General features: G+C 45.1%; 1 protein-coding gene across 2 annotated transcripts in view; it reads right to left on the reverse strand.

Moving 5' to 3' along the window:
- EXT2 (exostosin glycosyltransferase 2) overlaps positions 1-24,458 on the reverse strand; it is a 137,678-nt gene that overhangs the window by 86,606 nt on the left and 26,614 nt on the right. For both annotated transcript variants that reach the window (XM_029060301.2, XM_029060300.1), the window contains exons 6-7: positions 20,941-21,080; positions 19,113-19,206 (exon numbers count right to left, since the gene is read on the reverse strand). In XM_029060301.2, the coding sequence (XP_028916134.1) occupies positions 19,113-19,206; positions 20,941-21,080 (234 nt within the window). The remainder of the gene's footprint in view (positions 1-19,112; positions 19,207-20,940; positions 21,081-24,458) is intronic.

Below are 24,458 nucleotides of genomic sequence, written 5' to 3' on the forward strand. Positions count from 1 at the left end.
CCTAGACCTCTAGTGTAGTAACAGTAGTACCATTTACTGAGTGCCCATTTGGCATCATGCTCTGTCTTGTCTTCTGCTGTCGAGTTGTTTCTGACCCATAGCGGCTCCATCTCTCCTAGAATGCCCCACCTCCACCTGCAATCATTCTGGTAATGTATCCATAGTTTTCTTGGTAAAAATACAGAAGTGGTTTACCAGTGCTTCTTCCGCACAGTAAACTTGAGATTCTGCCCTCGACTCTCTTCCATGCCGCTGCTGCCCAGCACAAGTGAGTTTTTGTAGTAAGTTGCCACTGTTCAAACTAGGAATGGAATGGTTATACCTCTGCTTGACTCTCCCTCCCATAGTCGAGGCCGGTACAGTAAGGTAAACTCTCCAGGTGCGATTCTGAGGGGCAGTGCTCTGTACTATAGACTACTCAGAAGTATAACAGTGACCATTCCTTGCCCACGAGGAGCTTATCCTCTACTGAGAGACAAACGCAACTGTATTTTTACAACTAGAGTGGTCAAAGAAAATGCATTCAGCAAAACAAGGTCCTGATAGCGTGGGGAATGGTCTACGGATTCAAAGGCACCTGAGAGACTGAGGATGAACAGGATAGAGGAGAACCCTCCTCGGACTAGGCTAAATGGAGGCCACTGGAATCTGAGAGAGAGAGCAGCCTCGGTGGAGTGAAGGGTAAAAGGGCCACGCTGCAGAGGGTAGAGAAGAGAGTTGGTCAAGAGGAAATTAAGGCACTGACCTCTCCAGGCCTCAGTGACCTCAGCTGCAAAATGAAGATTGAAACTTTGAGCCCCACAAGGGGCAGGGACTGTGTCCAACCTGATTATCTTGTATCCACTCCAGTGCTAGCACACTTAGCAAATACCCACAGTTATTATTATTCTAGGAAGTCAGAAGGGAGTGAGAGCAGGAAGATGAGGCTATAGTTAGAGAGGACCACTGACTGTTACAAACATTTTCACATTTTAGCAGGAATAACAATGAGAGTATAATATCTAGAAAATAAGGTCATCTATCAACTCCTGTGACTGGAATTCAACTACTCATTCCGAGAGGTGGCTGTTGAAAATATCTCTTCTCCCTGATGGTTCATCTAGTCCCTCCACTTAAGATCTGAAAAAAAGTCACAGTTGCTTATGCAATCTCTTCATCCCTCCGGCCTCTCTAATCCCCAGAGTTTCAATCCACAGGGTTAAGGCCTATTTGTGAGGACCTATCTGACAAGCACTGAAAGAAACAACAGCACACTCACAAAACAAGACTCCGTGGCAAACTGAAATATCTTCATGCCTTTTTCTCAGATGTGCTCCCTCGCCTTCAAAACACACATCTTTCTTCCTCCGCTTATCAGGAAGGAACCAAGATGGCCACTGGAGAGCAAAAGGACAAGAAGCTACTCCACCTTCTGCCTCTCCAGTCACAGTGTCTGATAAGTCTGGATTGCAGGCTCTTTATTACTGGTGAGATGAGGCAGAGAAAAATGCAGCTGTGTTGCCAGATCCCAGATGGGGTTCAGGGGAGGAAGCTAGAAAAATCATCTTTTGACTTGTAAATGGAGCTTGTTTGATCTGGAAGCATCAAGAAAGAATAAATATATAAGCCCGTGCCGTTTTTACAGTTGATTTTTCTGCCTGGCTGCATGTTTTCAAATGTGGCTTGTGATATGCAAGCCTTTTCTCCCGTTAAAAAACCTCCAAAATAAATGTCAGGCAATCTGGATTTCTACTCAGAGGGGAAGTCAGGAGAAAAAAAAACGGGGGGTAGGGGGAGGAGGGGTGAGGGAGAGACCATCTATATACTCTTAGGGAATGTTCAAATGTTATATGACCTCCTGTCCAAAGGGAGGGCGGTGGGGGAGAGGGAGGGAAAGGAGTAGGAGCTGGAGGGAAGAGAGGAAGGTTCAGCCACGTTTCTTGACAAATGACAGACAGCTCCTGAAACCGAAAGCCCCAGGTTTCAAGTCTCAGGGGTATCACCTTCAAATATGTCAGTGTTCTAAGGGTGGATCATTTTTCCCTGCTGCAGACACCCCGCTGAGAGGTGAGGTCCCCAGCAAAACATAAGGCTCCGACTGTGAGCCTTTGAGGTGGCAGGAGCTGAGAGGAGTTCAAAGGCAAGGCTGGCTGGTGGCTTGCACCTCCAAGTGCTGCGGAGGTGAGGGGTTACTAAAGCAGGAGCCACTGACCAATAAAACTATGTTTGGGGAGTCGTCTCTGCAGATAAATTGGGGATCCATTTACACCTTTCCCAGCTTTCTGAGTTACCCACCCCACTGCTTCCCACTGTGCCCAAGTCCAGGATGGTTTGAGCATCTCTCGTGGTTAGCAGCTGCCCGCTCTCTCTGCCGGCGAACTCTGCAGAGTGGCCGAAGGAGGCTTGGAAACTTTTAATCAGTATCCAGCATCAAAAATAAATAAATAAGAGCACAACTTGTGTCAACTGCTGCAACAGGATCTGCCTCGGTTGAGATTTCCCATGACTGTCGTACTAACGCCAGGAGAAGGAAAGCTTAAGTTCTTTTGATTAGAGAAGGCACATGCAAAACAAGGCCCGTGCCAATCACCACCCCCCAACACACACACATACACACGCACACACACTCTTGAGAGGGCTACCCTTTGCATTTTTAAAAATATATAAATCACACCAGGAAGAAGGAACTGCAGAGCACGGACTTGGAAAAGCTGCCATCTTGAGAAAGAAATCACCACAGAACCTGCTCTGTTCTTGGGCCCGTCATGACAGGAAACTGATCCGCTCCCCATTCTGGCCCATCTCAACCCCCGAAACTTGTGTTCCAACAGCCCCATTGGATGCCAACACGGAGATCCTTTTTCAGCTTGAAATTCTAATTACAGCCAAATTAGATCCAGCCCTTCTCATCATCACTACACGCTCAGAAAGGCAACGAAAACTAAACGGTTTGACGCTATCCAACTCTATTTCACAACCAAAGGGATACTGAGCTTTTCCCTGACAATCGGAGGATGGACCCTCCGTAGGCTGCCAACTATTGAAATGTGGACTTTTTGGCGAGTGGTTAGAGAACAGGGTTATTGCAGCAACCCAAGAAGGGCACGCTCAAGGCGAGTTCTAATGAGGGCTCTGTCAACGTTGGGAACGTCTTGGTAATTGATGTGCTAGTCTTTCTATATCGTTACACTCTACTATTTCCCCTCTGTGCAATTTATTTTATTGTCTGTCTTCCCCTGTAGACAGGGAGCTCCTTAATAATAATAATGCTGGTATTTGTTAAGCGTTTACTGTGTGCCAAGCGCTGTTCTACCAACTCTACTGTAGGTCAACCACACCAAGCAGCATCCAGGATGCAGATTTCACTAAAGAGTTTTCCAAAGGTTTCACTTGCTGAAATGCCAAATGCTAAATTAAATGCAGCCAGTCAGGCCAATTGATTCGGGGAGATTTGTTTTAAGTTCATTCCAACTATGTTGCAGGGCCAAAGGCCTCTTCAGAGCCTCAGTTGATTAATCAGTTAGCCAGGTACCATGTTTACCAATTACCCAATGAATGTAGAGCACAGTGGAGTATCAAGGGCAAAGCCCCAGAATAGGAGTCAGGAAATATCAAGTATTGGTTCGATCACCGATAGCGTGAGCTTAAGCACTTCCCTTCCTCTTTCTATGGTCTGGTTTTTCCATCCACACAATAGTCTGATCCCACCTAGTCCCCCATATGCATTCAACAAAAAAAGTATAATATCCGAACATGGGTCAAGATCTCAAGCAAAGAGGATATCTAGGAGGTCATCTGACTCACTGGAATTTTTGGGTGGCAGTGAATTTGGGGAAATTTTCCCTATAAGTAAAGGATTTTTTTTAAAGGGATATTTTTCAACAGCTTCCCCTAACAAACTCACGCCTCACCCACCTTTCCTTCCTCCCCTAAGTCCACACTTCCTAAGCTTCCAACCCAAATCATCTTACCTGCCTAAAGCTGTTTCCATCCCCTCCCTGGCTTCTCCCCCTTCCCAGTTGCTGGGTGGTACCAGTGAAGCAGCTGCCCAGGATGCAAAGTTCAGGGGGCAGGAGGGAGGGATAGATACACTTGCAATTCCAGACTGGGGGATGAAAAGGAGGAGGAGGAGAGTGTGTGGACAGGGAAGAGGTTTAAGAAGCAGAACTACGTGTCATTACTGTGGTGACACTTTTTAAACAGTCCCCTCCTCAGCATCTGGAGTGATGCTGCACCCCAGAGCCAAAACCTTCTGGGTGACATCCGGGTAGGGAAAGGGTCAAATGGCAGAGCTGGTGGAGCATCAGGCTGTTCCACAGTTTGATGCCACTCTCCACGCTGCTGTGATGTGTCAAACAGGGTCGCCAAACTACTTGAGCCAGCCCCTAAAACCAGCTCTGCTAGAGAATGCAAGCTCTCTTAGTACAAGGTGCTGAGTTCAGTGTTCTGCACACAAAAGGTGCTCAATAAATTCCACAGATTGTTTGATTTCTTTCATGTCCAGTGCTCTAGAATGCTCTCCCTGCCAGATAAGAGAAGCAGTGTGGCTCCGTGGAAAGAGGTTGGACTCGGGAGTCAGAGGTCAGCAGTCCTAATCCTGGCTCTACCATTTGTCAGCTGTGTGACTTTGGGCAAGTCGCTTCACTTCTCTGTGCCACAGTGACTTCATCTGTAAAATGGGGATTAAGACTGTGAGCCCCACGTGGGACAACCTGATCACTTTGTATCCTCTCCAGCGCTTAGAACAGTGCTTTGTACAACGTAAGCACTTAACAAATGCCATTATTATTATTCCCAGGGAAGTACTAGTCAAGGATCCACATTATCATACTAATAGTATTCATAGTAGAATTGCTTATTCTCCACGTGACTATTATCTAGAGATGAAGACTCCAGCATTTTTCCTAGCTTCATGTCTCCTCTGGTGATCCAAATGAGTCACCGTCCACCTCTCAGCGGACCATCTGCAATGACAATGCCATACCTGTCTACCCGGAGAGTCAAGAGAATTAGGAAATGTCCATTGTTCCAATTGACATCCTCTTGTCACGTCTACGTTGTCATCACAATGATTGCAAAAGTGAAGCTGGCCAGTATGAAGCTGAGAAGCTGACCCTGATTTGAATGCTCCTATTTTTCAGGGCTCAGAACGTGTTTTCAGACCAAAAAAAAAAAAAAGAAAATAAATCTTCAAACCCATCCAAACTGCTTTGGGGCTGAAAACTTCCAATTTGAGTCTCAGCCCAAATGTAGTTTTTTCCTTCTTCTTGGAAAATTTCAGCCATTTCTGAAATATGGGTGGGTGACAGAAACTCTTTTTCTCCTGGAAAAAAAGAGGGGGGTGGGGAGACAGGGGAGTGGAAAAAGCCAGCCCTTTCTGTTCACATAACATAAAAACAGCTGAAGCTTGAAGCCTCAAACTTGGCCCAATTGTCATCCTCATCAAAGGAGGAAAGAATAAATCAAGCCACATTTGAAGAAAGACCATTTTGTGTATTTAGTTACAGAGGCTTAAATGACATATCTCTGTTAGGACAGAATTCCGTTTTAAAGAGTGCTTTGGGGGCCTGCCTCTATTCACAGACTTTGGATTTTATTCCCCTAATTTTTTTCATCAACATGAAGGATAAGCTGCAACCAATAACAAGTTACCTACAGTAATGTAAGGTGAGAGGCATTGTTGGATATGATTTCAATCAGTTGTATTTATTGAGCACTTACTCTGCGCAGAGCACTTTACTAAGCGCTTGGGAGAGTACAATATTACAGACACATTCCCTGCCCAAGACGAGCTTACAGTCTAGAGGATTTCTTCCTGTTTGAGTATGTGCTCAACATGCATCACGGTTGATATCATTTTAAAAGGGACCAGGATGGGAAATGTGCCTTGGCTGTTTTACTAATCTAATCCTTAATGAAGCCTTACAGATGAGTATTATAAGAAACTGTCGTACTTTAAAACCAGCATGCCACTCACTGCCGGACGACCTCAGTGTGTGAACCGCTCGTAGTCTCCCAGCCCAGGTAGAAAAGCTATTTTCTGAGGGTTCATATCAGTAGCTTACTAAAACACGCTTTCCCTTCTTAAACTAGGGCAGCTGCCCATGAGTAACTCATGACCAACTCTCTCCTGTCAGAGGTTGGAGAACTGGCTTCTGAATTCAAAGCACTCTGACCCATTACAAAAATGAATAGGGTACTTATTGCTTGCTCCACAGGATCTCTTCCAAGAATCTCTAGCTAGAATAGAGATCACACAGTGGCACCGCATGCTCAGAGGGTAGATTTCTCTCTCTCTCTCTCTGTGTCTCTCTCTTTGGACGCCAAGATCCAAAAAGGGGAATGGGGCAGTTATGGTAAGGATTCTCTTTATAAAACGCCTGGAAAAGATTCTGGCCAGGAGATGCCAAAGATTCTCCAATTCCCCTCATGCTCTTGGCTCTGAGCCAGGTAATGGTTTTTCCTTTCCTTCTGCTCTCTGCTGTGAGAGTACTGCCCGGGGAAAAGAGAAATGGGGGGGCGGGGGGTGCTGGGGGGAAAGGGGAAAAGGAGAAGAGCAAAGTTTGCAGTACACTTCTCTGTAACTGATAGGGGAAGAAACGGTGAACCAACCCCTCCTGACATTTATGGAAGTTCCAGGGTTTTAGAGGAGCACTCTGGGAGGATTAATGTGGGGTTAGCCGCTCCAGTCGCACTCTCTAAAATGCGGCAGCAAAGCAGACTGATGAAAGTGCCTTTAAATTTGGTAATGATGATACCCAAGAGGCCCAAGACTCCAACCTTCAGTCAGTAAAGATGGGCAGTCAGTGGTCTGAAGCATCCAGTGGCCTTCAGAACCCAGGCACTCATCCTCCAGGGTGTCCTGGCTTACTCACCCGAAGGCTGATTAAGTACATTGCTCAGGGAATGGTATTTTTAATTATGGTATAAAAATAAAACCCCTTTGAAATTCCCTTCCTCGCCCTGCCTCCTTTCTCAAATATAGAAAGCAGTCCGGCCCAAAATACACACCGCTGTGGCCTTTTGACTGGCAAGGGTTAATTACCCTGCCCAAAAATGACCACCGCACTTGTCCGACCCTTCAGCTCTGCCCGGCATTTTTTCAATTTAAAATGAGAAGTTTCACACGCCTGCCCGAGCTCCTTGGAGCCAGCAGAAAGGCCCATATAGCTGTCAGCAAACTGATAAGAGCTTTTAAATGACTCCACAGAGTCCTCTTTAAAAAGGAGAGCCAAAGGAGCCCATAAAGGGAAGGGGCAGGGGCCACGGAAACCAGCCCCTCACACTGTTTTAACGTGGCATTAAAACGAGTCACAGATTTATGGAAGCGTTTTAGCCTTCGGCCCAATTCATCTGGAAGATTAAACTCACCTCCCTCCTTCAGACGGGATTCCTTCAAGTGAAGGATGAAATGGCTGGGGAGAAGGGCTGAGGAGAAAGGACGGGAGAGGGGAAAAAAAAAAAGAAACCAAAAAAAACACACACTGAGGAAGGGCGCACTGCTTCACGAGGCGATCTCTCAACTTGGGAGGATGCAAAATGTTTCCACTGATTCGAAATATCTCATAAGACCCCTGCCTTCTGCAGCACAATCAAATTCACTTAAAAGCGCCTCCATTCTGAGCAGGTTTCTCGTTACACTAATCACTTTGTCTTTAATTCTGACCTTGACTCAAAAAAAAGAAATCACTCAAGAATATTCTAGATGGATTTTGGGGGGAAGGTGGCGATGGAGAAGGGAAAAAGAAATGAGCAAGAATAAAAGGCACTTTTCATCCGGAGGTGCGAAATAGCTAACATTACCAGAATATAACATCAAACCAAGTTAAGATCTAACAACACAAGGCAAGATTTTGATCTCCCCATAGACATTTTGATCTCTTTAATAAAAACAGGGAGATGACAGAGCCCAGAGTAACTCTGTACAGGATAATTTAACTCTAAGGCACGCAACTCTTTTGCTCCCTGATTACAAAGAGTCACCAACATGATGACTTCTGTTACTGGTTTCCAGGGAGACAAGCGTGGCCAAAGACGTACTATGGGCATAACAGGGTCAGGAGGAGAATTCCAGGCTGTTATTTGATATCAGACTCACTATCTGGGCCCTAACAGACGGGAATCCTAATCCAGCCAAATGGGAGCCTTGGAAAAAGAATTCCTTGGTTCATTTCTTGCCCAACTCTTTTCATATTGCTATTACTACTGTTATTATTACTACTATTATTATTATTGTATTTGTTAAGCATTTACTCTATATCAAGCACTGGCGTAGATATAAGCTAATCAGATTAATCACAGTCCTTGTCCCACCTAGGGTTCACAGATTCTAGTGATTGCCTATCAACCTTCGCATGAAGCAAAAACTCCTCACTGTTGGCTTCAAAGCTCTCCATCGCCTTGCCCCCTCCTACCTCACCTCCCTTCTCTCCACCTAAAGCCCACCCTGCGCACTCTGCTTCTCTGCCGCTAACCTCCTCACTGTGCCTCCTTCTCTCCTGTCCCACCTTTGACCCCTGGCCCACATCCTACCTCTGACCTGGAATGCCCTCCCTCCTCACATCCGCCAAACTCTCTTCCCCTCTTCAAAGGCCTACTAAGGGCTCACCTCCTCCAGGAGGCCTTCCCAGATTGAGCCCTCCCTTTCCCTCTGCTCCTCTTCCCCTTCCCATTGCCCCTACTCCCTCCCTCTGCTCTACCCCCTTCCCCTCCCCATAGCACTTGTGTATATGTGTATATATTTATTACTCTATTTTATTAATGATGTGTACATATCTGTGATTCCATTTATCTATTTTGATGGTATTGATGCCTGTCTACTTTTTTTATTTTGTTGTCTGTCTCCCCCTTCTAGACTGTAAGCCTGTTGTTGGGTAGGGATTTTCTCTACCTGTTGCCGAACTGTACTTTCCAAGTGCTTAGTTCAGTGCTCTGCACACAGTAAGCGCTCAATAAATACGATTGAATGAATGAATAAGAGGTAGGGAGAACAGGTATTTAATCCCCTTTTTTCAGATGAGAAAAATGACGCTTAGAGAAGTTAAAAGACTTGCCCAAGATCACACAGAGCCAACTGCCAGAGCCGGGATTAGAACCCAGGTCCCCCAACTCCCAGGACCACGTTCTTTCCAGCAGGACACACTACTTGGGTCTCCTCCACTCCTCTCCCTACAAAGAGAATGTGTTTTGCTGCTCTCAATATGAGCCTATGTGAGAGAGTGTCCTCTGTGCTGCTGCTTTCTGGAATTTCTAGACCCTGCTGCCTTATGTTCTTAGGTTCTGGAACTCATTTGGATGCTTGCTGGAAGAGATGCCTCACCACATAAAACTGGTATTGTGCAAGGCCAGCCTACGCATCACTCTGGCTGCATTTGTCCGCAGACACGGAACGCCGCGACTGCCGGGGAAAGTGACCGTATGTTCTCTCCATCTGCACCGTGAGGACTTAAATCTCTGAGCCCGTACAAAATGCTTTCAAATCAGCTCAAAGCTAAAAGACAAGAAAATTTATTTACAGGCCCTGGTGCGCTGTAAATTTGAGACAGTTCTATTAAAATGCTTTTCTTGGCTTCCCATCAGATACTTGGCAAAAAGTCCTTTCCAGCATGGTTCTTAATACCAAACTTTAAAAAAAAGTTTAAATGTACAAAAATACTCTCCTGTAAGAGCCTTATTTTAAAGGAGACCATTTTAGACTTCCTTGATGTAAACAACACACGCTGCATCCAATCTGCTTTATAATCTGGATTTCTGAACTGAGGAGAGCAAGCGCGCGTGTGTGTGTGTGTGTGTGTGTATACAGACACGCACACATATGCGCACACATGATACAACTGAGTTGCTGAGAAATGTTAAAAACATAAATTATAAATATTTCAAATTCCCTGCTCCCTCATTGGCTGCAAAGTGCAAATTCTGCCAAGAATGTCTGTTGTTTCATGGGCAGCACAAACTCTAAGTGTATAGACTCTGGTTTGTGTTTGTCTTCTATATTGTTGACACAATTCTAGAAAAATAAAAGGGAAGGAAGAAAAGCCCTTAAATTCACACTAGAACAACGGATGCGCACACAATCTCTGATATACTTTTCTTGGTTGTTAATTGTAGGGGTAAAAGGAGAGGAAGGATGAGAGTCGGTACCATTTACCACTTGAATCAAAGTTGGATATGGCATGGTGGGCAAGGAGATATATTTGTTACTATTTTTTGCTTTTAAATCATGAGCCCATGCCCTGGATAAGCCAATTTCATAAAGGAGGCTGAACCGAAAGAGGGAGGTATAGAAACAAGAGACATAATTTGCATCTGCTAACTTTAGAAATTTGAAGTGAATCACTTTTCCAAAATTCTCCACCCACATTCTTTAAAGCCTATTTTCTGTGCTTTGTCCAGTTTTAAATGCCTCAAGCAACCACTTTTCCTAGAAAATTATTCCAGAGCTTACAAATCTATCAGGAGGTTGACAGATACTGAGCCTAAGCCACATACCTAAGTGGTTAGAGCACAGACGTTAGACACCTAGAACAAGGCAGCTCCCTCTCTGTCCCAAATACTGTGGCCTTACCTGAGTCCTAATTTTCCTCACCTCTCTGAGGAGCGGAAAAACATTTGCCTTTGGAAAGGCTTTGGGGAATCGTGGAGAAAAATATTTCTGCCTTTTTCATTTGTCTGTTCTTTCTACTGGGAACACAGTTACAGTAACCAACCTCATCCTGATCTTATAGGATTTGGTGAACAGATATTTTATGTCATCTTGCCCACACTGTTCATAACATAAAAATTCCCAATCATTTCCTGTTTTTGGCTTTCAATTTTCCATGCTAAAGACTCAATTTTTGCAGACTGCTCTCCTCCAGAAGAAATCTGCTCTATTTCTCTGAACATTTCGGTTGCTCTTTCATTTAACGTTTCCAGTCCTGTTTTCCTCAATCTATGGTATTTACTGAGCACTTACTGTGTTCAGAGCACTGTATTAAGCACTTGGGAGAGTACAATGCAACAGAGTTTGTAGACACATTCCCTTTGTCCTTTCCAAAAAGAAACAACTAGAGTGGTGTGTGGCATCCCAAGTACAGACATCATTTTATGGGCTGCTGAATAAGGCTCTATGTTTTATTTCTACCACCTTTCCTGAAGATGTCTGGTGTTTTGGGGTGTTTTGGGCTACTACTGCACATCTAATGATATGAGGAAAGAGATGACAGTAGCTCCAAGATTTCTTTCCTGAGTTACCAGCATTCAGGGATCATTGTTGTATACTTGTAGTTTGGATGATAATTCCTCAGAAGTATTATCTTGCATTTGGCTCATTTATCTCGTTGCTGCCTACTCACCCAACTACGTGACTTCGGCCTGCACTCTTGTCCCCGTGAGACTATTTCTTTACGAATGCCTCCTGAATGCCTCAGAAGTCTACACAATTGATAAATGACGCCTCATGGTGGCCCCTCGCTCTCTTATGTCACCTCTGTGACTAGCCAGCTTGGATTCAGGACTGTTCTGAGGTCAAGGACGCCAGAACCGGAAGGGGAAGAAAAACCTGAGATGCTTTCTAAAAATCAGAGAGATGGAGTCTCAGAGAAACATGAGGGTTCAGGAGTGAGATGTGTGGTATGTTCTCCCCTGAGTGCTTATCTGTGGCTTTTCCCCTGGCTTTCCCAAGGAAGTGGAAGAGACTCTGGCAGCCCTTACCAGAGCTACTCAGAGCATCGTATTCTACAAAGATGTGCCAAAACAGTGAGGGCACAGTGATGTCTGCTGCTGTTCAAGGTTCAGAGACTGAAAGTCTCAGATCTGTGGCCATACAATGCAGCCGATCTCCCTACCAGCCATCTTCCAACGTGAGCCACCATGTACACGAAGCAGGTAACGGTATACTGAATGCTGTCGGAGTTAGAAAAACAATTATCTACCTTTCCACATTATCCAGTGCTAAGTACAGTTCCTGGCACATAGTAAGTGCTTAACAAATACCATAATTACCATACCTAAGAAACCAATCAATCGTAATTGTACATCCCTTCTGTTTCAATCAGTTCTACTTATTGTGCACCTACTATACCAAGCACTTGGGAGAGTACACTAGCAATTAAACCTATGATCCCTGCTCTCAGTGAGCTTTACAGTCTACAGTGGGAGAAACCGACACAGAATAAATTCCTGTTGGGAAGAAAAAGAGAATGGAAAGATGCATTGGTAAATAAATAAGAGCTTAAATAGTAGAATACTTAAATATGTACCTAGGTACTATGGGTGACTGTGAGTACATAAGTCTCGAGAAGGCAATTAGGACACCTTTCTATTTACCTTTATCGGTTTTTGCAGCTTATCTCAACTCCTTCCAATTCATGGAAGGCATTCAAACAGAGAAGGGTATGAACTTGACACTGAGCCCTCCCAAGGACCCTTTTTTCCCGCTTCCTGAATCCCATATTCAAGGCCTGGTAAGGACAGCAAGGCTTGGTGGATAGAGCACGGGCCTGGGGGGTCAGAAGAATCTGGGTTCCAATCCCGGTTCCGCTACATGTCTGCTGTGTGACCTTGGGCAAGGTACTTCATTCTCTGGGCCAGAATTACCTTATCTGGAAAATGCGAATTAAGACTGTGAGCCCCATGTGGGGCAAGGACTGTGTCCAGCCTCCTTAACTTGTATCTACCCCAGTGGTTAGAACAGGGCTTGGCACATCGTAAGGGCTTAACAAGTACTACTCTAATTATTATTCTTTCTTTCAGCCCCACAATCAGAGCAATGAACCAGAAGCTGTCAAGCCAAACCAGTCCCTGCCAGTTCAAGTCACAGGAGCCACAGAAATTTCACTTGCCATGTTAATAAGGAAAAGACTTTCTCTGTCATGGCTCTGGAAACAAAGGAAAGTCAGTCAGTTTTCCTGGGGACAGGAACAGACAAGACCAGAAGTCATCCTGGTCTGGATGTAGGGATGGTGTAGAACTTGGGAGGCTCTAAAATTTTCCAGTCTCCGTTTGAATCCGTAATCTGCTGAGATGGACCCTGCCATAATCCATCAACCCCATATTTCCCCTGTGGGACAAGCAGAGACGTAATCAAATGCACTCCTCCAAATCACATCGATTGTCTATTCCCTCAAGCCTCCCTAAAGCCACAGCATGGTACAGAAAGCCAGGCAACAGCTAGCCAGAGCTGAGGGAGATGTCATAAGACACCGGACCACATACTAAGAAATGTTTGTGTGTGTAGCAGAGGAAGGTGTAAATGGATCCCCAATTTATCTGCAGAATGGGGTTTCTAAACATACTTTTATTGGTCAGTGGCTCCTGTAGCAGTGACCTCTCACCTCAGCCACCCTAGGAGGTGGAAGCCAGAGGCTGGCCTTGCCTTTGAACTCCTCTTTGTGCTCGGTTGACTGTGAGCCTTTGAGGTGGCAGAAACATTCAGGATCTTCCTTTCTCCCAGTCCCTTAAGTCATAATGCAAGTTTCCCAATCAAGTATGGGAAAATAAAGACGACGAGGTGACAGAAACATTCAGGATCTTCCTTTCCCCCAGTCCCTTAAGTTGCAAGTTTCCCAATCAAGTATGGGAAAATAAAGACAAAGACGAGAGGGCAGAGACAAGACCACGGGTGAGGTGACGGCATTACTACAGAGACACCCGTGTCATCTTTTACCCAATTCTAGAGTCGGACTCAAACATAACTGATAGGTGTACAGAATTGCTCACCAATCCTTCCCACACTTTTGTAAGATGCATCTGCTGACACTGAGCATCAGAGATCTGGTGGAGGAGATGATCGATGCTCAATATTATTCTTTCCATTTTCATTTATATTCTTATTTGCTCAGAGCATGATTGCTGGCAAACCCTATATTATATCAAATTCCATGGCTGATTTTCCTCACCATTCTGCAGATAGAACCATTCCCTTTCTTTACAGAGTCTCCCTACCTTGATGGCTCCCATTACCAAGGAACAATAAAAACCAAGAACTGTTTCCCCAAAGAAGGAAGTTCAAGTTCATTCATTCATTGAGTCACAATCAGCCTTAACTCCGTCACAAGTATTCCCTGGGTTTATCACAGCAAAAAGCACTGAGGATGTGCATGAAAGAATTGTTAGGTTTCTTGTCATTGAGCAGCTTGTAAGTGTTTGATCGAGACCTTTCCTATCATCCACTAATTTCCTCCAAGATCCTAGGGTTCCTTGGGGAACCTAATTCCAGTGCCGTAGTACTGTTTAGAGGGAAAATCAAATCCCTCAATAAGTCCTTTGAGCTTGCCTTACTTTCAGCCAGCTGTTATAAGGAGCTCTGATAAGTTACCTCAGTGAAACCAAGTGGATCTCTGGGGAGTTGATATGCAGCTGAAGGCAGAAAGAGGCAATCAGAATAGCACATGAATCTTCTGGCTAGGTTTAACCACACCCCAAGGCTCAGGTTGGCATTCACAGAAAACCCCACTGGGTCGGCCGATGAACCCGGCAGCCTCTCCTGGCTCCTCGAGGAGCCACATCTGGCTCCAAGTGGCTTCCCTACTTGTGCGGAGCAAGCTGGGAGCCATTCAGGGCCATTTAGGCAATTGGTGGGTAGAAGCAGATTAGAGGAGCTTCCCTCCTCAAGCCTCTCTCCCCGACCCAACTCCTCCACAAAGCTTTTAAGCATCATTCCAGGATTTCTTGGTATTGATGTGGAAGCCCGTCCATTCCCGCCTACCTCACAGTGGGAGATTTGAGAAGGATTCCGGAAAAAGCAGTCAGTCCCTCAAGGAAATGGAGACCTCTGGTGGATATTTCTATCTATACAAGGGACTTCTACCTTCCAAGTAGCCACTAGGTCCTCTATTTACTCTACTTTTTTTGCTTTAAACCCAAGTTGGCATATCCAGGATGGAACAGTTGATCCCAGGGATCAAGAGCAAAGTTGCTCTAGACTGTACGCTCGTTGTGGGCAGGGAATGTGTCTGGTTTACTGTTGTATCGTACTCTCCCGAGAGCTTAGTACAGTGTTCTGCACACAGTAAGCGCTCAGTAAATATGACTGAATGAAAAGTTGCATTGTACTGGCCTTCCCGTAAAATCAATGCGGGGGTTCCACCGTGACCGTTAGCAGGGAGAAAGGTGAGGGAGCCTCACGCTCAGCTGAACCCTGCTCAGTCTTGGTTACCAGGTTCTGTGATGTTAGAGCAGGTGTTGGTTGTGGGATGTTAGAATAACAGGGGAAATCTGAGCAAAGATCCCACAACACAAAGCTTTTCCCAACACTAGAGAGGGTGAGGCTGCCCAGCTGTGATTAGAGAAACAGCATGACCTAGTGACCTGACGGTCGGAAGATCTGGATTTTAATTCCGCCCCGCCACTGGTCTGCTGGCAAGTCACTTAACTTCTCTGGGTCTAAGTCACCTCATCTGTAAAATGTGAATTAAGACTGTGAGTCCCATGTGGGGCAAGGACTGTGTACAGCCTCCTTAACTTGTATCTACCCCAGTGGTTAGAATAGTGCTTGGCACATAGTAAGCGCTTAACAAGTACTACTATTATTCTTTCTTTTAGCCCCACAGTCAGAGCAACAATCCAGAAACTGGGATATGGGACTGTGTCCAACCCAGTTAACTTTGCATTAACCCCAGGGTTTAGAATAGTGCTTGGCACATTAATAAGCGCTTAACAAATAACACAATTATTATTATTACTCTTAGAGAGACAGACACTGGGCACACAAGATTCCAGCAGTAACACAGCCCTGGTTCACGATTACGGAAGAATTGAGAATAATTCTCTCTCAGTGCTGGATTGAGTCTGCTCTGCTCCCTCTCCATGTAGGACAAAGTAAAATCACTGTATATTCTGTGATCCAGCCATAATGGGAATCTATTGCTTTTTCCCTCCAACTTAGAAAGTGAGCCCCATGATGGACAGGAACTGTGCCCTACCTGATAAACTTGTATCTACCCCAGTGTTTAGGACAGTGCTTGATGCATAGTAAGTGCTTAACAAATACCATTTAAAAAAATTTTTTCCACTTAGAATTAGGAAGAAGAAACAGTGGTTGAAAAGAACAGGTTAAGTAGATGATTCCAGCAAGAGTGACCATTGTCCCTCTAGCTCAGATCACTGTGTCTCATTCTCAATGACAAATAGCAGTCAGACCAAAAAGACTGTGAGCCCGTTGTTTGGCAAGGACTGTCTCTATCTGTTGCCGAATTGTACATTCCAAGAGCTTAGTACAGTGCTCTGCACATAGTAAGCGTTCAATAAATATGACAATGAATGAATGCATAAACCAACAATCGGTTCTCCAAGTCAGTGCTGATCTCCTGAATGACTGGTAGATAAACGATAAAACATGCACCTTAAAGAATCCTTTAAACAATTAAAATTAACCTTGCAGAACATGAGTGAAATCCACCAATCTACAAATTGTATTTAGTGGCAAGAAACTTTACTAAATGCAATATAGTTGTTATGTCAAAATTTTAACTTGACCTCAGCAGGTCTCCTGTCTGCACAGATTGATTTATTTCATGCTCTGGGACTGTTAATTTGCTCGGTTGAACTCCAGTTATGTAATAACTTGGTTCACCCTTAACACTTGAGTATTTATATCCATCCTCGGCATTTACAAATATCTGTATCCGTCAATCAGTCACATTTATTGAACGCTCACTCTGTGCAGAGCACTATCCGAAGCACTTGAGAGAGTACACTACATTAGAGTTGGTAGATTCAGTCCCTCACCAAAAGGAGCTTACAATCTTGCAAGGAACTTGTATATTTATTACTACTTCCGATACTTCAATCAGGCACCCTCAACCTACCACCTCTTTTATCTTTGTTCTTCCTTCTGCTCCACTATTGGTAAATAATTTTGTATCTCTGCCCCTCCCCATTATATTGTAAGCTGCTTGTGAGCAGGGAACATGTGTTTTGCTTCTTGAGACTTTTCCAATGTACTTCGTAATAATGTAATAATAATGTTGGTATTTGTTAAGCGCTTACTATGTGCCGAGCACTGTTCTAAGCGCTGGGGTAGCTACAGGGTAATCAGGTTGTCCCACGTGAGGCTCACAGTTAATCCCCATTTTACAGATGAGGTAACTGAGGCACAGAGAAGTGAAGTCACAGTCACACAGCTGACAAGTGGCAGAGCCGGGAGTCATTCATTCAATAGTATTTATTGAGCGCTTACTATGTGCAGAGCACTGTACTAAGCGCTTGGGATGAACAAGTCGGCAACAGATAGAGACAGTCCCTGCCGTTTGACGGGCTTACAGTCTAATCGGGGGAGACGGACAGACGAGAACAATGGCACTAAACAGCGTCAAGGGGAAGAACATCTCATAAAAACAATGGCAACTAAATAGAATCAAGGCGATGTACAATTCATTAACAAAATAAATAGGGTAACGAAAATATATACAGTTGAGCGGACGAGTACAGTGCTGTGGGGATGGGAAGGGAGAGGTGGAGGAGCAGAGGGAAAAGGGGAAAATGAGGCTTTAGCTGCGGAGAGGTAAAGGGGGGATGGCAGAGGGAGTAGAGGGGGAAGAGGAGCTCAGTCTGGGAAGGCCTCTTGGAGGAGGTGGTTTTTAAGTAGGGTTTTGAAGAGGGGAAGAGAATCGGTTTGGCGGAGGTGAGGAGGGAGGGCGTTCCAGGACCGCGGGAGGACGTGGCCCGGGGGTCGACGGCGGGATAGGCGAGACCGAGGGACGGTGAGGAGGTGGGCGGCAGAGGAGCAGAGAGTGCGGGGTGGGCGATAGAAAGAGAGAAGGGAGGAGAGGTAGGAAGGGGCAAGGTGATGGAGAGTCGAACCTATGACCTCTGACTCCCAAGCCCGGGCTCTTTCCACTGAGCCACGCTGCTTCCCTACACAAGAGGTGCTCAATAAATACCACTGAGAGACAGTAAACAACCAAACCAATCCCCTGATGTTTACCACGGTCTTAGTTTTCTAGACTGGCCACCTTCTATGACTCTAGCTGCTTGAAAGGATGTTTTCATCCATTCAGAGTGATCTGTTTGCTGGGATCCCTGCTAACCCAGTTTGATTGGGACTGGAGCAATGTTTCCTCTGATGACTTTTCTATCCCTCCGCTGAAGACTGACTCTCACCCTCGGATGCAGGAGGTGATGTGGAGGGCGGAGAAGGTCGGGGTTTCCAAAGCTGGAGTTTCTGGACTTCGAGACTAAAAACTCGTTGCCGGCAAGGAATGTGTCTACCAACTCTGTTATATTGCACTCGCCCAAGCCCTTAGTGGAGTGAGAGGCAGCATGGCCTCATGGAAAGCCCACGGGCCTGGGACTCAGAGGATCTGGGTTCTAATCCTGGTTCCACCTCACACATACCTGCTGTGTGATCTTGGATAAGTCACTTGACTTCTCTGTGCCTCGGTTCCCTCCTCTGCAAAATGGGGATTCAATACCTGTTCTCCCTCTTACTTGGACTGTGAGCCCCATTTGGAACCTGATTATCTTGTCTCTACCCCAGGGCTGACTACACTGCTTGGCACATAGTAAGCGCTTAACAAGTACCACAATTACTATTATTGTGCTCTGCACTCAGTAAGCGCTCAGCAAATGCCACTGGTTGGTTCTAGGAGTGGGTGTTACCGGTACTGCAGCAGTTCCGGGGAATGTGACCTTGTGGTATTTGGGCAGGACCCAGGCCTGGAAGTGCAAGACTATCCCACAAGCACTAAGGTCAATCCAGCGTCAATGTTCTCTGACAACTGAGAGGCTGCAACGTACCTGCAAGCTCCCGGTATGGCCATGCGCCTGCACGGCTTAGGGGGAACACTGAGCATTTTAGAAGAAGCAGTAGCATTTATTGAGTGCCCCCTGGATGCAATGCACTGTACTAACCTCCCAGCAAACGTACGACACAAAGAAATCGTGCACTCCCTGCCCACAAAGAACTTAAACTCTACTGGTGAGTGGGAAACTCTGAGGGAAATACATGAAACAGGCCCAGATCACGGTTTATCTACAGTGTACATTTATTTGAACATTTTTGTAAACCACTTCTTGGATAGAGAGGGAGGATAAATTGCAATCAGAGTAAATAATTCCCCACTCTTTACCACTTGGAGGTAGAAGCATAACTATGCCTCAGCACTGGAATAATGAGAAAGGTCCAGCAAAGGCTGTTACATTTGGTCTCTTACCTGTCTCTGCATTTCCTCAATTTGTCTCTGGGGAATGCTCTGCAAGATGCTGTACATCTCTGGCATTTTTTCTTCTGGAATAACCACAGATGCTCTGGAGGTAAGAGGGGAAAGGAGGGAAAAGGGCACGGGGGCGGGGGGAGAGGTGAGGTCAGAACTAAATAACTGCAAGACCGAAACAGGCCTCTCAAATTAAGTTTCAACAGCTAAAACCTTCAAAACGCACTTAATGCCCAGAAGGGAGATAGAGACGAGTGAGGGTGTTTTCTTCATAAACCTATTTTTAGGAGCCGACGTTAATGTTCTGAAGTATCAGGGCTGTTGGCCTATGTTTGAAAATGGATGGCTCGTTTTCACAATTCTGGATGTAAATACATGGTTAGTTCTACTGTGAGTAGGTCCCATTGGTCATGTCTTTGGTAGCTCTCAGACTTTCACCATGGCTTATCTTAAAAGGCCCATAGTAAATACTGAGAGAGGGCTGGCGTGGGATTACAGAATAAAAAAACAGAGAAGCATTCTTCAGAGAAAAAAGGCCCTGAGCCGGGCTGTAATCAATCAGTGGCATTTATTGAGTGCTTACTATGTACAGAGCACTGTATTAAGGGCTTAAGAGAGTACAATACAACAAAATTAGAAGACACATTCCCTGCCCATAATGAGCCCAGTCTAGAGGAATCAACCTGGACCAGTCCATCATGACTTCGTCAAGGGTGAGGGGTGGTAGGAGGTTATTTCCTCCTGTACTTCACAGATTTGGGAGCAAAAATCAAGACCTCTAATGAAAGAGGACTGAAGAGGTCAAGGTGCTCACCCTTCTGCAGGGCTTTCTCTTGAACCTACATCTGTGATCCGGGACACAGTCGGAATAGGGAAAATGTGCTGTTAGGGCGGAACTGGGAAACAGGAGGTGTGATTGAGCATTTAAAAAACAGAAGCAGTGATGGGGATATATTGATAAAGGGAACTACCCAGATATAGTAATTCCCCTTGCCAAATCACTTACAGTCCCTGTAAGGAAAATATGAGTCACTGTTAGAAGTTATTGGCATCAGCCAACCTAACTCAATCTCTTCTAGATAGGGGTGGCCTTCCCCTGCCCCTCTTCATTCTTCTCAATACTAACTCTGTTCGACTCCTTGTCCCATCTGGAGCTTTGACATTCACCCTCTATACAACCACCGAACATTATGATCTCCTGGCCCAGTCTCTCAGGCATCTTTGAGAACCGGCGTGGTTCTTTGAGAAGTAGGGTGGCCTAGTGGATAGAGCACAGGCCTGGGAGTCAAAAGGTCCTGGGTTCTAATCCCAACTCCTCCACTTGTCTGCTGGGTGACCTTGGCAAGTCGCTTCACTTCTCTGGGCCTCAGTTCCTTCATCTGTAAAATGGGGAATGAGACAGTGAGCCCCATGGGGGACACGGACTGTGTCCAGCCTGATTAGCTTGCATCCATCCCTTTGCTTGGTAAAGTGCCTGGCATATTGTAACTACTTAACAAATACCTTAACTACTTAACAAATACTTAACTATTTAATTTTTTTAATAAAAAATTTTTAAATGGGTAGCTTAAAAAGTAAGCTAATTAGGAAAAATAATTTGAAGTTGAAACTGTCTAGTCAAGAACTTAATAAAACATGAATCTTCAATGAAAACATTGACTATTTATTAGTAGGCTGGAACATGTCTACAAACTCTGTTATACTGTACTCTCCCAAGTGATTAGTTCAGTGTTCTGCACACTGTAAGCTTTCAGTAAATACCACCTACTGATTCAATTCTTCATTTATAGAGATGGACGTGGAGCAGATGGGGCAGGCAGACACTCACCTCTTCCAGTCCAAAACTTCAGAGAAGGGCAGGATGTAGGAGTCCGCCAGGATGACCGGGACGCAGCCCGCCTGCAGCACGTCGCTCAGCACCGACTGGCCCAACCGAGCCCCTCGCAGCACCACGCAGAATGTGGCTTCCTGTTGCCAAGAGAGTTCCAGAGGGCAGGTTAGGACCAAGTCGACCATGAGGGTCCAGCTAGTTTAGATCTTCCAGGCAAAGAGCTCTCCGAGGAGGGAAGCAAAGTCACGTCACATAACCACGAGAGGCCGCGTGGCTGAATGGACAGAGCACGGGTTGGGGAATAGGAAGGATCTGGGTTCTAATCCCAGTTCCATCACTTGTCTGCTGTGTGACCCGGGACCAGTCGCTGCACTTCTCTGGGCCTCAGTTACCTCATCTGCAAAATGGAGATGAAGAGTGTGAACCCCATGTGGGACATGGACTGTGTCTATCAATCAATCAACAGCAATTATTGAGCGCTTACTGTGTGCAGAGCACTGTGCTAAGCGCTTGAAGGAGTATGATATAACAGAGTTGGTAGACACGTTCCCTGCCCATGAAGACTTTAGAGTCTAGAAAGGTATACCTTGGTTTTCTATAATGCTTTTACTCCCAAAGCCTTCTCACATTAATTAGTTCATTTCAGCCCCCACAACACCCCAGTGAATTAGGAAGAAAAAGCAGGTATTATTATTCCTATTTTACAGATGAGGAAACTGAAGTACAGAGAAGTTAAGTGAATCGCCCACAATCACACGGCAAATTAGTGACAACTTGGGCTCGAACCCGGGTCCTCCGGCTCCTAGACCGTTGCTGTGCCACTTCGCCATGCCGCCTCCCAGATTAATCAGGTGTCCAACCTGATTAGTTTGTATCTACCCTAGTGCTTTGGACAGTGCCTGGCACCTAGCAAGCACAACAAATGCCATAAAAAAAAAAAAACCCAAAAAACAAAACCAAGGCTCACCTAGATTTAAAATGTTTCCCAACTCATGAAAATTTAACCAGTCCACAGACTTTTTTCCAGCCCTTCTATGCACTTCAGTGCTTAGTTTGCTCAATTGTTCCATTGATTGATAGTAGAGTTAATATATTTATTACCCCTCAGAGGTAAGCCCTTGAGATCAGCAGGAACCATATCTCATACATCTGTTGTACTTTCACAAGTGTTTAACCACAGTGTATTACACAGTGTGGGCGCTCAATAAACACTATTACTACCACGATTCTCACTTGAATGGATATCAGTATTCTGAAAGAGTAGAGTATTAGTGTTGTAAGCCTTGGTTCAATATTTATTAAAATTACGTTCCAGTGGCAATAATTCTTTTAGGCCTTTGGCTTGAATTCATCTACATAGTCATTCAATGGTATTTGAACTTTTCCTGGCAACCAGTGGCATTTATTGAGCACTTGCTCTGTGCAGTGCATTATAAAAAGTGCTTGGAAGAGAAGAACAGAATAAGTAGATATGATCCCTGCCCTCCAGGAATCTACAATCTAGCGGGGGAGACAAACATTAAATTTAATTTACAGATAAGAGAAGGAACCCCAGGTCTCACACTTGTCTGCTGTGTGACCTTGGGCAAGTTACTTCACTTCTGTGCCTCAGTTTCCTCATCCGTAAAGTGGGAATTTTTTCTTTTGAAGGTATTTAAGTGCTCACTATGTGCCAGGCCCAGAAATAAGCACTGTGATAGATACGAGTTAATCAGGTTAGACATAGTCCCTGTCCTACATGGGGCTCAAACTCTTCATCACCATTTTACAGATGAGGTAACTGAGACCCAGAGAAATTAGATGACTTGTCCAAGGTCACACAGCAGACATATGGTGGAGCCATTAATGCAGATTCTTTCTGGCCATTTACGGAAGAAATCAACCTTCCAGAAAATTCAGCAGAAGCATGACAGCTTGTACATCGTGGGGTCTTCTTCTGACCAAAAGAAGAACTGCTCTGACAGTTCAAAAATTAAACCCAGGAAAGCTGTCCAGAGATGGATAAAGGCAATGATAACAATGCTACTTCACCTTCACCTAGTTCCTTTCATCAAAGAGATCAAAGTGCTTCAACAACTCCTTTACTCAACATCTCAGCCCCTCGGGGAGCTCTATGGCAGAAAGTATCCCCGATTCATCAAGAGAAACAGAGGCACAGAGAAGTTAAGTGATTTGTCCAAATTCACAGCATGTCAGTGGGCTGTACCTCCATCTCGCCGCCGACCTCTCGCCCACGTCCTGCTTTTGGCCTGGAACAACCTCCCCTTCCATATCCAGATGATCACTCTCCCCAACTTCAAAGCCTTATTAAAAGCATCTCCTCCAATAGGCCTTCTCTGCTTAAGGTCTCATTTCCTCTTCTCCCTTCTGCGTCACCTTTGCATTTAGATTTGCATCCTTTATTCACCCCTCCCTCAGCTCTTAGTCTATAATTTATTCATTTATATTAATGTCTGCCTCTCCCTCTAGACTGTAAGCTTATTGCCGGCAGAGAATGTGTTTTACTAACTCTGTTTTACTGTACTCTCCCAAGTACTTAGTACAGTGCTCAAGAAATACAGTTGATTGATTGATGGATTGACAGAGAGCAGATGCCTGGCCCAGCACTAAAGCCACAGATCCTATCTGCTACTGAAGGGGAGGATTGGCTTTTGCTGGGAGATTAGAGGAGCAGACATGCAAATAAAAAGTGTTTGTCCACAGACTATTTCTCTAATTCACTCCCCTCAACTGAAAGGCTGGGATTGACTGGGAAACTGAATCAAGGACAAAAGTGACTTCAATTGCTCTCCTTGAGGGCAGAGATCAATTTTACTAACTCTGTTGTGCTCTCCCAAGTGCATGCTACAGTGCTCTGCACAGAGAAAGCACTCAATAAATACCACTTTCAAATACTTAGAAAGGATCACAAATGCCAGCTGCTTGATGTCACACCCCTCCAATGAGCATTATCCCCTCCCTATGTCTGAATGAAGATCTCCGATCTCTGGGAGAGTCTAGCAAGGTTTCATGCCAAGAGAAAAGAGGGAATCTGTTTGGATCTCAGCTGGGATCCTGTGACCTCACCATTCATGCCAAGAGAACAAGAAGATGCCCATATTTTCCTGCTTCAGGAAAAAAAATGGAAGGAAACACTGCTTAGAAGCCCTTAAGTTAAATAGGAGGGGCACGGAGAAGTGGGTGCAAGAAAAGCCCAATGTTTTAGACTTCTCGGGAGGCAAATAAGAAAGGAAGCGGCAACAAGCTTTGGAGAACAGATCCATTCAATGCATCTTACAGTGGCAGGTGGAAAGCACTCATAAAACCTGAAGAGAAAGCTGCCCAGATGTGGACACACATGCTCATCTACCCTGATAACCATTTTTCCTGTCTAGACAAAGGTTACTATAAATACATCTGCTCGCATCATCGCTGTTATCAGCCAGACATTCCAGGAGGAGCTACGGCGCTTTGCAAGGGAAAGTATTTTAATAATCTCAGCATGTGCCAGCTCTTTTCAGAGTTCAAAAAAGCCC

This window comes from Ornithorhynchus anatinus, chromosome 3, assembly GCF_004115215.2.
Source record: "Ornithorhynchus anatinus isolate Pmale09 chromosome 3, mOrnAna1.pri.v4, whole genome shotgun sequence".
Lineage (NCBI taxonomy): Eukaryota > Metazoa > Chordata > Mammalia > Monotremata > Ornithorhynchidae > Ornithorhynchus > Ornithorhynchus anatinus.